At 42.9% G+C, this 15,886-nt stretch overlaps 1 protein-coding gene and 1 long non-coding RNA gene across 2 annotated transcripts; one reads left to right on the top strand and one right to left on the bottom strand.

The window, feature by feature from the left end:
* Positions 1-7,474: 7,474 nt before the first annotated feature.
* LOC148326358 (uncharacterized) lies at positions 7,475-10,155 on the bottom strand. Its single transcript, XR_015846243.1, has 3 exons — positions 9,982-10,155; positions 8,625-8,698; positions 7,475-8,505 (listed from the first exon to the last, which is right to left on the bottom strand). It is a non-coding gene; the product is annotated as an uncharacterized LOC148326358 (long non-coding RNA).
* A 28-nt stretch (positions 10,156-10,183) lies between these two features.
* On the top strand, positions 10,184-15,636 carry glula (glutamate-ammonia ligase (glutamine synthase) a). The gene is made up of 7 exons (XM_088312170.1): positions 10,184-10,348; positions 10,996-11,194; positions 12,190-12,351; positions 12,720-12,866; positions 12,966-13,093; positions 13,639-13,838; positions 14,629-15,636. The coding sequence occupies exons 2-7, from the start codon at positions 11,029-11,031 to the stop codon at positions 14,939-14,941; spliced, it is 1,116 nt and encodes a 371-aa protein (XP_088168296.1). The 5' UTR covers positions 10,184-10,348; positions 10,996-11,028; the 3' UTR covers positions 14,942-15,636.
* Positions 15,637-15,886: the final 250 nt, after the last annotated feature.

The raw sequence follows: 15,886 nt of genomic DNA, 5'->3' as shown, positions 1-15,886 counted from the left end.
CAAACAATATCTCACAGACAATTATCCGGCGCCTTGGAAACCGTTGGAAAACAAATTAGCGGCAAGAGCGCGCGGTGGTATTTTCGGCTTACAAAGCTCGCCGCACGACACTTTATTCAACAACTGCCGAATTAAACCCACTTTTAGAGAAAGACGCCGTTCCTATGAACGCAATTTCAGGACAATTTCTCAAACTGTATTTCACATTCTTTGTTGTTTTGAGGCTCACAATCGGTTCGTTTAGAAGTCAAAGACGGCACACGCAACAGGACAGAACTCGAGCTGCCGCGTTTTCAATCAGCTGCAGCTGTTTGATGCTCTTTTTGCGGGGACTTTAACATGAAGTCTGCCGGAGATAAAAGCAAGGTTTCGTTTGGCCGGGTCTGCTTGAAGCTTATAGAAATATAAAACGGACGAGGAGAAGAGTTTGCGACCGCAATGCAGTTTTCAAACAAGCTAACAGTTAGCTTAGCTTGTTCTAATTTTCGATCCAGAACTTTCAGGATGGCGCATGGCGTCGTTCTGCTTCTCACAGGCCTGTCTGGGTTCGATGACAAACATCTGGTTTGGGGGAGGAGACTCGCGATCGTCCGAGGAGAAATGTTTGTTGTGCGTGCGCTGTTGTGTTGGTCATCTCAAGTACGCGACGCATTACAAGAACAAACGCAGATTTGTTTTCCCTTGTGGGGTTGTCAAATTTAAAATCCAAATTGGAAATCATCTGTGAGGACTTGAGAAAGATATTTTGGAAAATTGGAAGCTTTCAAATTTGTAGGAACTGGTTTGGGGCGCGGCGGGGAAGTTCCCGAAAAAATATTCTTGAACTTGTCACCTCAACTCAAGCCCATCAAGCACATTTAGAATGAACTGGTGAGCAATGAAACCCGACCACAGGTTCAACTTCAGTGACCTGTGACATGGCAAATTCCCACAGAGTCGCTCTACAACCTTGGAGCAATTCTTCCCAGAAGAGGGAAAGCTGCAGAGGTAAGAACAACTCCACATTTCCTCCCTTCTTTACTGACGTTGTTGGAAATAGTGAAGTTGAAGATCTCTCTCTCTCTCTCTCTCGCTCTCTCTCTCTCTCTCTCTCTCTCCCCCTCCCTCCCTCCCTCCCTTCAAATATCCGTTATCGGCTTCCATGACTACTAACAAACGGTATCGGCACTGAAAAATGCATATCGGTCTCTTAATAATTGAGATCCTCCAATAATTATCCCTACGGTTTATATTTGGAGTCGATACGTTGCGGGACACAAACAGACTCTGATTGTGCCCCGTCGGTTTTAGCAGGGCGCAGCTCTCAGACCAAACGTCGAAGAGCTCCAGTGAGCTCTCTTGGCAAAGCGATCGGCCTATATTGATTGGGCAAAAGGCCCAACAGCCCCTCGCTAAAAAGAGATTAAAATATCAGGCTTGTCTCAGACGTTTATGGAGTGTGTGACCTCAGTCGAAGCGAGTACATACATCATCGTCCATCTCCGTGAGCCACGCTGAATGTTGAGTGGCACCGCGCGGCGGCGGCAGCGCCGGCCTCGACGTGCAAGAGGGAGAGATTCATTTGGAAAATTGCAGGCGCAGCGTCAACGAAGCTGTTTCATTAAAAAGTCACACGGCATGGCGTCGCATGTAAATGTTCAAACGTTATCGCCTTGCAATGTGTCTTTCGCACCTTCTTAAACAGCCGAGATGGATGCGGCGGGAACGGGAAAGGAGACAAAAGGCGTCAAAGGACGTGTGCATCCATTCACAGCTACTTTCATTACAGAGCAAGCAGGTCCTGTCAGCGTCTTTTCATTACACAGGCCCGTATATCCACCGTCGGGTGTCCGAGCGGTCCGCTCTGTCGCCTGTCAAGAAAAGGCGCTCTCGGGGAAAGTCCGCCTATCTCCCAGATCCCGCCACCGCCAACATACCGCTACCCTCAGCAGGCGAGAGAGGCCAGGCAGAAAGAAGGGAATCGTGTTTGCCATCAACAGCTCAAGAGAGTAGCATGGCAGCAAGATTGATGACACCCTCCCTGAAAGTAACAAAAGAACTCCTGTGCACGAGGGCCCGCTTATGGAGCTTGATAGAGTTGTCATCCTCTTAATAAACAGCTCGGATATGTCAAGCGTCGAGGCAGCGGGGACGCCGACGACGCGCTCACCCACCAAGCCACGGGCGGGATCACCTACTGGCATGGCGGCGCGCACGCCGCTCCATATGGAGCCCCCCCGCCCTTCCCCCGAGGGTGTTAGCAAGGCAATTACCGGAGAAGAATAAATACATGACAAATTGTTTCACGTTTGTTGACTTTCATTGTAGTGTGAGAGACTCCAAGCAAAATTCTGCTGTGACGCTGTGAGAAGAATTTCACTCTTCCCAGTTCTGGCTGTGATTTTTTTTCTTTTTGTTTTATACACACTTGGGGAAGACAAAATGGAATGATGTGCAGGTTTTCAATCAGGTGGGAAGTCAATATTCCGAATTGGGTGTCGATCAAATCAACCACATCTTTTAATTTGGTATCAAAATGAATCCAAAGAGACTCTGGTGCTGGTCAGATATAGTAAGAAAGGTCCGACCTCCATCAATTATCTTAACCCAGGTGTGGGCAAACTACGGCCCGGGGGCCACATGCGGCCCGTCAAACGTTTTAATCTGGCCCGCCGAACTTGAAAAAATTTAAACGAATAAAATGTTTTATTTTCTAAATAATGTGTTTTTTCAAAGACATATATATTGTTGTAATGTTGTAGTTGTACTCCCAAAGTCTTGCAGAAAATGTATCGTCAGCATAAACTCTTGCGAACAATGTACAGTATGTCCATCTTCAAAATGCAATCAGCGACATTATTTGCTGATAGCCAGCAAGATTATCCCCAAAAATTTATAAACTAACCTACTTATGACAATGTTGCGTATTTCAACTAACTTGGATCGAGATGACAACAAGTCGAAAATCGAAAAGGAATTCCCAAATACACAAATGACTTCCCCATAACCAAGCAGCAAATGTGACCGAGAACTAAATGCGATGTAGCAAAACCTCCGAAAGTGTTGTTGAAGTAGATACTTGACATTTTGGGAGCTATGTGAGAGAATGGGCCGCGGGGTTGGCCGGCAACCGGCTGGAAGAATGTTAGGGGGGTTGTTGTTGTGGCACATTTTATGACCTTGAAATAGAGCTGCACTTCTCTATGCTGAATTAAGCCTTCTATTAAAGCAGTAAAGTGTTAAAAACAACTCAGCCGCACAACTAATGCTTGTTAAAGTTAACGTTAAAAGGACTAAAAAAAAAAAAATCCCAAAAAGGGATTTTGGTAAAACTTCTGTTTTTGAGTTTGTGGAGGAAGTTTACCGTATTTTCCGGACTATAAGCCACCAATTTTTTGCTAGATTTTGAACCATGCGGCTAATACAACGGTGCGGCTTTTCTGGGGATTTGTCTTTCACCACTAGGGGCGCTCTATAGCTCAGAAAATACGCTAAATAAATCTCGATTTTTTTTTTCTCTTGGGTCTGTTCTGTTTTAATTTGTAAAGTTGTTGCCGTGTTAAAAGGCACTTTTTCAACAATCTGTTTACGTACCTTTATGTGCATTGACAGTACAAAATCCTTCTGTACATGCAGTAAACAATTCATTTTTTTCAACATAGAAAACTGCGTCTTGTATGTCGAAAAAATAAAAGCAGAAACCGTGAGTTAATCTACGACGGACAAATTCTATATCGTGACTGAAAAAAAAATGTTGGCTGTCATTCTAAAAACTTAATAATGACAATCGCCAAGACCATGTTTACTGTCTCAAAACATCCTTGCTGTGACATATACACAAATCTAATTCAAGAATATAACCAGGAGAAAAAAAAAGGCTGTAAATGTTATCAACTGTAGACAACCTATTTGAATTCAAGAGGGCATGACAAACACAAATTCTTGCCGAGAAAACGACGCAAAAGAAATTTGTTTTTATAAAGTCTGCCACTTACAATATTCACTCATTTTTTTCAGGGGGGGGGCATGGGGGAAAGGGGGAGGTTGCCAATGTTGTTGTCTCAATTGAATCTGCAGCCCACTCCTTGGTGTGATACCTAGTTAAAGCCAGCAGGGTGTGAAATGGTATTTGGAAATAAATGAAAGTGACTATGAAACAGTGGAGTTGGAAGATATTGCCGTGTCAAGATGACAGACAAGCCCTGGAATGGAGCTCAAGGAAAAAAAAAAAAGTTATTATCCCAAAGAAGAGCGAGGAGGCTGGATTAAATGTAACCCATGATGGCTCACACAGCTCTCTGACTTTGCACACACACACACACACACACAGGCGAGATGATGGAGACGGCAAAATTCACGACAATCCCGGCTGCAATAGCTCGCCTGTTGATTTTCATGTGAACAATCCATCTTATTCCGGCGCCACAGTGCCAATAAGTGTTATTGCAAAGTGTTTGCCTATTGACGCTCCATATAAAAGTGCTTTGGAGGAGCTTTGGAGCGACACAATCCCTGGAGGCTCCTCCTCGCCTGATTTACAGCCCAGCTGATGAGTCACGCAGGACGCGGCGGCCGTTGAAATAGCGACGACTGTGTTGTCAGCCTTATTTATTTTTAAAAGTGGACTCTTGCGTCTCCCGTGGAGTGAACGTGTCCTCGGACGTCGTGATGGTATGAGCACGCCCGGGGGTGGGGAGATCATTTCATTTGGGTCCAATTGTCAAAAGGTTGTTAAAATACGTGGACAGTTTGTGGCGGATCAGCTTCGTCAGGAGTCAAACGCAAGGGCCGCGAGAAAGAGCATGACCTCCACGTCAGTTTTTAAACTATGTCGTTATTTTGCAGTGACATCTGGTGAGAACTAATTAACCATCATAAAAAATGAGAATAATCAAATGCAGGCGCGAGGATTTAATTATTAGGATCCTACACAGGGCACCCAATGAAGGATGGTGAATTGTGGATTGTTTGATGTAAATGTGTAGAATGTCTGACAAATTTGTGTGTGAGTACCTGGATATGTTTTTGTATGATTTGTGTGTAATGGTTGCGTTGTGACAAAGAATGTGTAGTGGTTGCGTCGCTTCATTGATGACCAAAACAAATTTCACAGAGAGGACACCAGAATGGTACCGTGTATAAAGAGGCCTTCTGTACATTTCATTTCAAATATGAGTGAATGACATGCAATTATTAATTGAAAGCATGATGATGAAAGAGGAACACACACACACACACACCCCTTTTGACTTGAGTCTTTCATCACACACACAAAATGTCTTCCTATTTTCTCCACTGCGGCCATAAGATCATTTTGTCCACCGCCCGTCACCTTCTGCAAAAGGTCTTTTAATAACATTTTGACGAGCCAGTTCATTACATGTAATACACGTTTGACATGTAATAACTGACGTCAAAGTGAATGGGGGATGTTGATTTCAGTTCTCGTAGTCATAGGGAAAAATGCTTTCTTTCTATTAAAAAAAGGCATTTGATAAGCAAAGGCTTTTGTAAGAGAGCATTTCCATCGTGCACGTTTCAATAGTTTTGTCACTATTAGAACAAGAATAGGAACGCTGTTCGAATTCCTAGATGGTTGACTGCTGCCCTCTGTCGGTCACTTGCTAGTACTGCAGCTTTTGTCAATGTTATCGAACGAACGTTTCTCAACGTCTAGTACCTAATAAAATGGTTGGTGGTGAAAAATAACAAGATCTTGCATCAAATCCCAATTTATTTTTTCTTACATTGATATATTCTCAACATGGGCTGGGCTTCAACTTCAAATTCAGAGAGATTCTCCCCACCATTTAAATCTATAAATCATGTGATTTACAGATAATCCTCTGTCTGAACTATAACCCCTTCTGACCAATCTGATCCAAGTTGACCTTGCGAGGACTTGACTTTGCACGTGAGCTCGAGCAGCACATGTCTTTAATTACAAGCAAGAACATTCAGACTGGCAGGTCATGCCCTCCAGCCGAACATGACAATGAAAAAAAAGACAAGCAGGTTGTAATTTTATCTTCAAACTGGGGCATAACCTCAGCGTAGTTGAAGGAAAATCCCCCATGTGGGACTAATAAAGGACACAGAACGTAAATTTATCATTGCTTTATGGCTGCTTGGCCCACACTCAGAATCTTAAGCATGCAGTACTCTGTAATTACTAAATTATATTCATTAAACAACGTTTAGCTATTGCATTGCATGCGGGCCCTGACTTAACACTTGTTAGTATCATGCAGTGCTTCTCAAATTTTAAAGTCTCTGTTTTTACTCATTCCGCCCACATTGCGGGGGGGGGGCACCAAAAAAGGTGTGCGCATCCTGTTGAAAGTATTTGTATTTCAAAAGGTCCCGATCACAACCCCCCAATACTGACTCAGTAGTTTTCGATAGATGACGTACTTTGTAGATTAGATCGGACAGACAGAAAGTGTTTTTTTCCGCGCCGGTGAACTCAACGGAGAGGAAGTGAACGATTGTCCATAATGGAGAGACGTTTTCTCATTGATCTCTGTTGCCTCACTCACTCAAACGTCTCCATCTTCAGTCCCACGGTGTCACCGGCCTTCTTAATAAATGTGCTAATCTATTTTGGTGTCCTTGGCGCTGACGCTGATTTCCGAGCAAACAGCAAAGTAGATGACCCACGCTACCAAGAACCGGTAGAAGATCGCCGAAATCTTGCGGCACAAAATAAAGGCTCTGAGCCTCCTCAGCAAATATACCGTCTGTCTTCCCTGTCTTGATCCCGAGAATGTTCTACAGCTGAACCACATCAAAACTGCTATTTTAGCCATCGAGTCTCAAGGCCCCCGAGGGTGAAAATTTACAAGCCTTTTAAATCGTTCCCTACAGGTGAAAAAAAATGTGGGTATTATTTTAGAGCAGAGCAGAAGGTATAGCAGATTACACCAATTTTAAAAATCAAGTGTCATCAATCGTAAGCGTCTCAATGGGCTTTGGCCTTGTTATCTTTCAGAATTGCTTTTAGCGAACCCACAAGAGCGCTCGGGTTCTCCGGCGTTTATGTCGTACCCAAAAGTCAGGATAAACGCAAAACGGATACGACAATCACGGTCACGGTGAGGCATCGTTCCAGTTTTACGGTTAGCTTTGACGCAGCGGCTATCACAGCTCGTGTTAAAACATTCCGACCACAAGTAGTTTTGGATTGACATCGAGGAACGAGGGCAGTGGCGCCAAGCAAAGCTCGGAGAATCTTTGTAGCCAAAATTTTAAGTTTTTCTAAAATGCACAGACAACAACCATGTGCTAAAAAAGAATTTTATTCATCATAGTAGTTGTTTGCTACAACACGCACGAACATCGCTTTTCAAAACTGAAAGTGACACTGGTGAGTCTTTACGACACCAACTTCATAGCGTGTTGTAATTTTAGGCATTGTAGGCAAGTTCGCCCCCCCCCCCCAAAAAAAAATTGCAATTCTGTTTTGAGTTCACTCCTGCTTTTATTGTATTTTTTTGGGGTAAACGGCATGTCTTCATATTTCCAAATGTTGAGAAAAGGAAGATGTCTGCTGACAGCCCCATTTGAAAGTAGGCATACTCGTTTAATGTGGTCAGTCATGATATCAAAGTTTGATGATTATTTCTAGGATTCACTATAGAACCTTTCATCTTATTAAAAAATTAACTAAATAATTTTTTTTTTTTTAAAAACAGCGTACAATGAACAGTCTTTCATCCTTGCTGCTTACCGCTGTTCGGGCACGACAGAGCTAAACTCGATGCTACTTAGGCCACACCAACTAGCTAGCAATTAGCTTCAGCCGGCAAGCTAGTGTGGCTAAATACATTTGGAAATAGCTCCTAAATCAGTAATTGTCACATCCATGCAGCACTTCTGACAAGTATCGTTCTCACCAAGAGATGATGGAAGGTAAATTATACAGAAGACGGACTAGCCATGCTAATTGCTAAAAGTTGTAAATGCGTGATGCGCTAAAGGACAATAGAATTTGGAATTGCCCACTGAAAATGTTTCTTGGCAATAAAATATAGTTTACTATGATGCACAAGGTGGATTACAAAATTCAAATTTTGATTTGTTATATTTTGAATATTTAATAAAAGCCCTGTTTCAGGAAACTGAGATTAGCATGCCAAAATTTCCCTTCAAAATGAGAAAGCTGCTCCCGAAAAAAAGTTATTTTGAGCCATGTGTCAAATATTCCACCTAAACACAATTTTTAATTTCACGTATTGTTTTTTTTTTTTCAAAAACATTCTACTCCATGTGAAATGTACAGTGTAATGGTATGATAATTATATTGATTTTGTACATGGAACTTTGAGCAAATTTAACAGTGTCAAATTCTTTTTTTTTTTTGCCAATGTAATGCGTCATTCCCCAAAAAATAAAAATTACTAACAAAGCTTGTGTATGAATAATTTGAGGTCTGTCAGTACATGAGTAGTGAACCTTACTTTGTCTGAACATGCATCTTTTCATTGTGTCAGCCAGGGGGCGCTGTGCACCAACGTAGAGTCATTTCTGCAGCACAACAGAAGCAGTCATTTTAAAGTGCTGGTGCAGGGAAAAAAAATCGAAGGATGAATTTGATATTTGTGTTCATACAGGGATAAGACTATAAACATCAACACTGAACCAACCTGTGCACACATGTGAAAGAGATGTTCAGCAGCAAGCTGTCGCAGCTTTAAAGATTTTCATGATCATTTCCCATCTGAGGGATTAACACAAACAAGGAAGATTACCTCCAGGGACAAAATCTGATGTGGAAACAAAAACAAAACCCGGTATAAACACAGGCGCTTGCTAATGATTCAAATGATGCCACTATTGTATAATACTGTGTCTCAAGTAAATCAGACCAGTTACATCTCCCAAAATTCACACAGCATATTCTGCAGAGGTCTTCCCAAGCGTGCACAAGCAAACGTCATGAAAGGATTCTAGGGCAAATTTGGAGCCAAGAGACTGAGAAATCCACACGGGAAGAGGTTCCAATTTCCTCCATGATTATTTTATGGCCATTTTAATCCAACATTACGTATAGCGAACTCTCACCGGCCTTTCTGATGAGTACACCTGTATGAAGTCACTTTCTCTCAAAGCTGTTTCTAATATTTAACCTCTCTTTTTTTAAAGTTAACACTTTAGTTCACATTGGATATTCATCGTAAGAACCCAGAAGATGCTGTAAGATTTAAAGCCGGCTGAATTGTGTGTGCTGCTCTGATCCGCACATTTGTCTGATGCCGTTTGCAATTAGTCAACAAGTTTGATAATCAGCCAAGCATGTCGCCAACCATAACATCAATTAGCCACAAATTGAGCTGAATTGTGTTTGTTAGGTGAGGTATGTGGCAAGAGCACAAGGCCATTACACTTCTTCGTGTAGGAACCCCAATAATTGTTTCACGATTTCATAACTTCCCCACGCAGTTGCTAATTTCTTTCTTTTTTTGATAGAAAACTAACTTTCAAATGAGGTCAAGGAAAAATTGTGGCAAGCATTCATGGGCCAACAACAATCATGCAGCGAGCCACATCAGGCCCTCAGCCATGAGTTTGATGCTTGTAATCAAGATAGAAAGATACTAGGTTACGGTAGTTTAAATGAGCGGATCAAAATGGTCTTTTTTACTCGATCCGCAACAAGCATGACTTCTCATATGAGACTATTTAAGGGGTTTCTGCAGCGCTGATCAACTGTGATATTTACACACATTAAAGCAGCATTTCACTAAAGACATGGGCAAATGAAACACATTCTCAATGGTTGGGTGCTCTCATAATTTTCACGTGCTCTGCTCGCAACATGGAGTGGTTGCACATGATGGAATTACATAAACTCTCCCATTCAAACCAGTAGCGGATGGAGTAACCTCTTTGCGCCACGTGGTGGCGTCGAAGAAAAACTAACAGTTTAACGCATGTCAGGCTCGCTTCTCTTTTCGAATTGGATCCGTTTCTTCGAAGGTGACCCAAAACAACAAGCTTTACCTAGCTTTCAGTCCACAGGTCCACATCGTGAATAATCACAAGAAAGGGGGGAGCTTTGAGTGTGTGAAAAGCGCTCGCGTGTTGAAATGGAAGCAGACGTTGCAACCACGCGGCGCATCTGCTGAGACTTTGGGGGCCTTCCCACGTTCGCCGTCTGACCAATCAGCGTCCTGTATGAACCGTCAATCACAGTGGCACCGACGCTCAGACCAATCATGCGCCCTAAAGCCAGTCGTTTCCGTATAAAAATGGCCAGAACTCGAGCTTCGGTACCGGAGAATGGTAGAAACACTAACGGCCATCCGCAAGACGAAACACAGGACCCGCAAGTCCTTTAGTTTTTATTTACATTTTCTCATTCCTCCAGGTAAACTATCTTCAACTACTAAATCGACTTATGCTCGCCGAATCTACCGGATTTTAATTTTGTATCTCAACCCTTTATTAAGAAGAAAAATGTCGACATTTCAGTGTAATGTGTATTTGTAGCGATTATTCTTTGAAGTTTTTGTTCAAATCTTGGATGTGGTCACCTCGCGGAAGCTGCTGCTGCTGCTGATGTAATATCTTTTCACGCAACCTGTAACCATGACTACAAACGCGCTCGTGCTAACTGGATGTCTAGTGCTCTTCTCTTGACTTTTCATTGTATCGCCTCGCTTGCCTCGTGTCACCATTTCGACGCCTGCCTCCATTTAAAGACAAATGTCGACCACGCAGACGTTTATTTCCCCGAGATTACGCTCCATTTGCCCCATCGCAACTCATCGATTAAATTCCAAGAATGGTCCGAAACGCGTTTTTAACCATGTTTTAACCTGCTGATGTCTTGTTTTTCTGGAAAAGTGCACAATGGCGAACCCTTTGGTATTTTTTTTTGGGGGGGGGGGCGTAGCGTCACTTGGGCACACTGCGTTCTCATGCCTGCTCTAATTCTCTCTCTGTCTCTCTCTCTCTATATATATATATCTATCTATCTCTTATTTCCTCCTCGTCCTGTTGTCTTTTATCCAGGTGTGTTATAGTAGGAAATAATAAAAAAAAAAGATGGCTACGTCGTCCAGCGCCAGCTTGAGCAAAGTCATCAAGCAGCAGTACATGGAGCTGCCTCAGGGAGATAAAGTCCAGGCCATGTACATCTGGGTCGACGGGACCGGAGAGGGATTGCGGTGTAAAACCAGAACTTTGGATTTTGAGCCCAAAAGTGTTGAAGGTAAGAAGTGTTTTTCCCGTTGGCCTTACGACCCCAAACAGATTTGGAAACATCTTGACAGTTCCTAAATGTGGGGGGAGGATGCCTGGTAAATTTCCATGAGAAGTTGAGCTGTGGGATTTTGGAAGAAAGGATCTGAATTGAAGGGAGTAATGGGAAGCTATTGTGTCCTAGCTACAAGCACAATTATACAATTTAAAAAGCATGATATTAAAGAGATTTTTTTTCAGAACTTTCTCATATTTTAGTGAACAATCAATTTTGCACTGAAAAAAACCCTAATCTTCACTCTCTTTTAAATTAAAGATGACCCCACCACACACAAACACACACATGCATGACGAGGAAACGATGTCCAAGTGTGTTCTTAACTGTTTTTAGTGTGTGTGATTTACTCAAGATCATCAACGCGGCACAATACGCATAACAACTGCTCTGTTTTTAAGGATTCACTACTCCTAAAAGACGATCCAAGGATTTTTTTTCTTTATATATTAAACTATATACTGGTAGTTTCCTCATAGGTCAACTTGGGCGTGCCATTTAGATGTCATTGCTGTCATATAATTACAACGTGCCGGATCGATGGCAGCTGGTGGACTGTCTGTAATAAATAAATTGTAACATTATATCGCTGTGTGTGTGTGTTGGAGATGGATGGATAATGCAAACAAAACCTTTTTGTGATGTATTATGGGATTTTGCTTTTTTGGGTCACCATAAAGGCATTGTAGAAGCCAGGTTACTTGTTATCTTCACCGGTAACCACATTGCCGCTGCAAACTCTTCCAGTCATTTTTATTTGTGATGAATGACTTGAAACTTGGACAACCAGTTTCTGCTGTTTATGACATTGTTTTAAAATCACTTGCCGCCACCGGATAATAGCTGTTTAATGACATTGGTTAATAGTCGCTATACTGACTTTTGATAGGAGGCGATTATAAAACCGGACCCAATTGACTATGTGCCCTTTTTTGTCTCTGCGCCTTCAGAACTTCCCGAATGGAATTTCGACGGGTCAAGCACTTACCAGGCCGAAGGCTCCAATAGCGACATGTATCTCATCCCTGCCGCCATGTTCCGCGACCCATTCCGCAAAGACCCCAACAAGCTGGTGCTCTGTGAGGTGTTCAAGTACAACCGCATGCCTGCAGGTGAAACATTCACAAAGTAACATCATTTCCCCCGCTAATAGTGTTAGTTATCTCCACGTCAGCTGACTGACCTGAGAGTGAACTCTTTAAACAGATGGTCACACAGATGTCACGTCTCTGTCTGCATGTGTACACTGAACTGGGCCTTTGTGTTGCGTTACACGCTGGAATGGCGTCCGCTCATTAGCAGGCACATGCTTGGACAAATCCAATGAGTGGAGACCATTTGAAGCAAATTTACTAGTTCACTGTAATGAGAAGAAAATATCTGACACACAATTGTCAATTATAGGCGTCTATTTGCAACAAATGTCCCGTTGCATCTGTAAAAGGGGAATAAGTTGGCTTTTTCTTTCACATCTGTGCAGAAACCAACCTGCGGGTGGCGTGCAATAAGGTGATGAAGATGGTAGAGGATCAAGTTCCCTGGTTTGGCATGGAGCAGGAGTACACCATCCTGGGCACAGACGGACACCCCTTTGGCTGGCCTTCCAATGGATTCCCAGGACCTCAAGGTGTGCACCAAAAAAAAAAAAAAGAAAAACCACGAATAAATGTAGTGAAATGTCACTGTTTATGTTTGAATGAGAATACAACGTCTGATCTGTTATCAGGTCCATACTACTGTGGTGTGGGAGCAGACAAAGCCTACGGAAGAGATATCGTGGAGGCCCATTATAGAGCTTGCCTCTATGCTGGGGTTCAAATCTGTGGCACAAATGCGGAAGTGATGCCTGCTCAGGTAAGAATACATTAGAACAGGGATCGGCAACTTGAACGCTGCAGAGGGCGACAATAAGTGCGACCGGGAGCCCTCATCGGCCCACGTACAAAAATTGTTTTTTTTTTTTTTTTTCAGAATACATTTCTCAATGCATGTACTGTATAAAATATCCAGGATGATAATCCAACAACCAAGGGCTTTAAAGCAAGCAACAAAATAACCATTCATGCATGGCGTAAAACTTCAGAACAGCACACCTTTTTTTTTTCCCCTCTATGAAAATTAACTCACTCAAAATTGTAATATTATTGCGGTAATGTCTTTCATATGTTTCTAAATCTGCCTAAAATAATAAGGTCTCCTCTCATTGCGTCAAAGTGCAATTAAGCCACGCATGCCATCTAGTGGTGAGTCGTGATGTTGCAACTAAAAAATACAGTCAACCCCTGGTTTGAGATTATTTTTTTTAATATTACTTTCTGGGAATTTTGTTGGCATGCAGCAGCATACAAAAAAATCAAAGCCTCCTAAAATGACACTTTTGTGTGTGTTGGCGTGTCTAGTGGGAGTTCCAGGTTGGCCCGTGCGAAGGGATCGACATGGGTGACCACCTGTGGGCGGCGCGCTTCATCTTGCACCGCGTTTGCGAAGACTTTGGCGTGATCGCCTCATTTGACCCCAAGCCGATCCCTGGCAATTGGAACGGCGCCGGCTGCCACACAAACTTCAGCACAAAGGAGATGAGAGAGGACGGTGGACTCAAGTGAGTGTTAGAACGAAATAATTCTCCTGTTCATTTGGGATGAGGATTTCCAGAAAACTGGGAAATCCTGACCTTAGGAGAGTCAAAATGCTATTTCGATCATACTGTTCTTCTCTAAAAGATGATATGGACATACCATGAGTTTAGTTTCCATGAAAACAAAACTGTGGCAAACCATTATGACGCGAACGTTTTAATGACACCAGGACTACTTTTCAATTTGTGTATTTCCCCATTCCATCATCTCGAATGTGGTGTCCCACATGGCTCTGTTCTAGGACTTGTGTTTCTTAGCTACAGACTATAACTCAGCAGATAAGGAGTCCTCTGACATGGGCTGACTAAGTCAATGTTGCAAATTGACACCAGCTTGTGTGCCGCCATAACTGTCAAGTCAGGTTCTCGTTGGCGCCGTGTGAACTAAATTCTATTGTAAACAAAGGAACATTAAATACAAGTTGATTTGATGGTAATTATAACGCGGGTATATATATATATATATATATATATATATATATATATATATATATATATATATTTTTTTTTTAAAGTTGCATGTTGGTGGGGAATTTGATACAAATTTGTCAGCATGATCACACTCAATTCATACTGTGGGGTTAATTGAAAAGCAAGTGCTCCCCAAACCATCTCAGAGCGGTCGGCAGCTGTGCTTAACTTTGAATTTCAAACAATTTTTAGGCTGGATAACATGTAAATCCAGACCAGGCTCGTTTCAACATTTCATGCCATCACGAATACCTCCTCAAAGATCTGTCCCGTCTCCTTCCAGAGCCATCGAGGAGTCCATCGAGAAGCTGGGCAGGAGGCACAGCTATCACATCCGTGCCTATGACCCCAAAGGGGGTCTGGACAACGCCCGCCGCCTTACCGGCCACCACGAGACGTCCAACATCAATGAGTTCTCTGCGGGCGTGGCCAACCGCGGCGCCAGCATTCGCATCCCGCGCAACGTGGGCCAGGAGAAGAAGGGTTACTTCGAGGACCGCCGCCCGTCGGCCAACTGCGACCCATACGGCGTCACAGAGGCGCTCATTCGCACCTGTTTGCTGAGCGAGGAGGGCGACGAACCCGCGGATTACTGAATCCACAAATCGTGGATTGACTCCCACTGCCAACTGCTACCCTTAATTCCTCTTTTCTTTTTAACTAGTACTGTATTTCACCCACCCCTCCCATTGAGATGGTTTAATCCGTATTTTAAAAGGCTCAGAGTTGGCTGGTCAACTTCAAACGATTAAGTCATATCTTTGGTAGTTCCCCCTCTGGTCATGGCAGGGTACCTCCCCTCATCGTTAGAAGGGATTGGCTTTTGTAACAAGTTTTTCTAGCCATGTCACTGCCGCCCCCTCACCCCACCCCCCTCCTCCCTAAATGAACTAAAGCACATGGACACTGAAGCGTAGAGCTGCTAAGGCCGGACAGCATGTACGTCTTAATACATCTTTAGTTCATGTCCTGCTAATTTACTTTGTTGCTGACCTTCCTTTTCCAACTACCCACGGTACTAACTCTTTGATTTTTATGATGAAGTGTATTTTTTTAAATGGCAACATTTGTCTTCAGATTTCTGATACACTGGGCCACCCTTGTTGGTACACTTTGTAGATGTCTGTGCGCAGATGGTGTATGACGTTGAAATGTGGTGGATCTGTCCATAACGCCATTTGTAGATTTTCCTCAAGGAGTTTTATCCTTTCGTTAATGCGCCCGATTTGGTCAAGTTTACTGAACCTGGGTTATATTTCTCTTGATACATTTAAAACTTATTTTTATCACACTCTTGCTGTCTTGTCTTGTTTATGTGGCGTGTATGGGAACATTTTGGCCCACGACTGAGTGTTAAGCAGTCGGCCAATAAAGCTCGGCTCGGCAACGCCTTGCTGTTGACAGTCCTAGCAACAAACAAAAACAAGTTTGCAAACTTGGATGATGATTCTGAGAGACGAACTTGCTTAGCGCTAGCTAGGGATGAGGGTAGTAACAACTTAACGGGGATGGATTTTAAAATGGTACCAATAAAAAATGTA

This window comes from Idiotropiscis lumnitzeri, chromosome 12 (genome assembly GCF_059441095.1).
Source record: "Idiotropiscis lumnitzeri isolate Australia: NSW breed Sydney's pygmy pipehorse chromosome 12, RoL_Ilum_1.0, whole genome shotgun sequence".
Taxonomy (NCBI): Eukaryota; Metazoa; Chordata; class Actinopteri; order Syngnathiformes; family Syngnathidae; genus Idiotropiscis; species Idiotropiscis lumnitzeri.
This window is presented reverse-complemented; position numbering and strand designations above follow the sequence as displayed.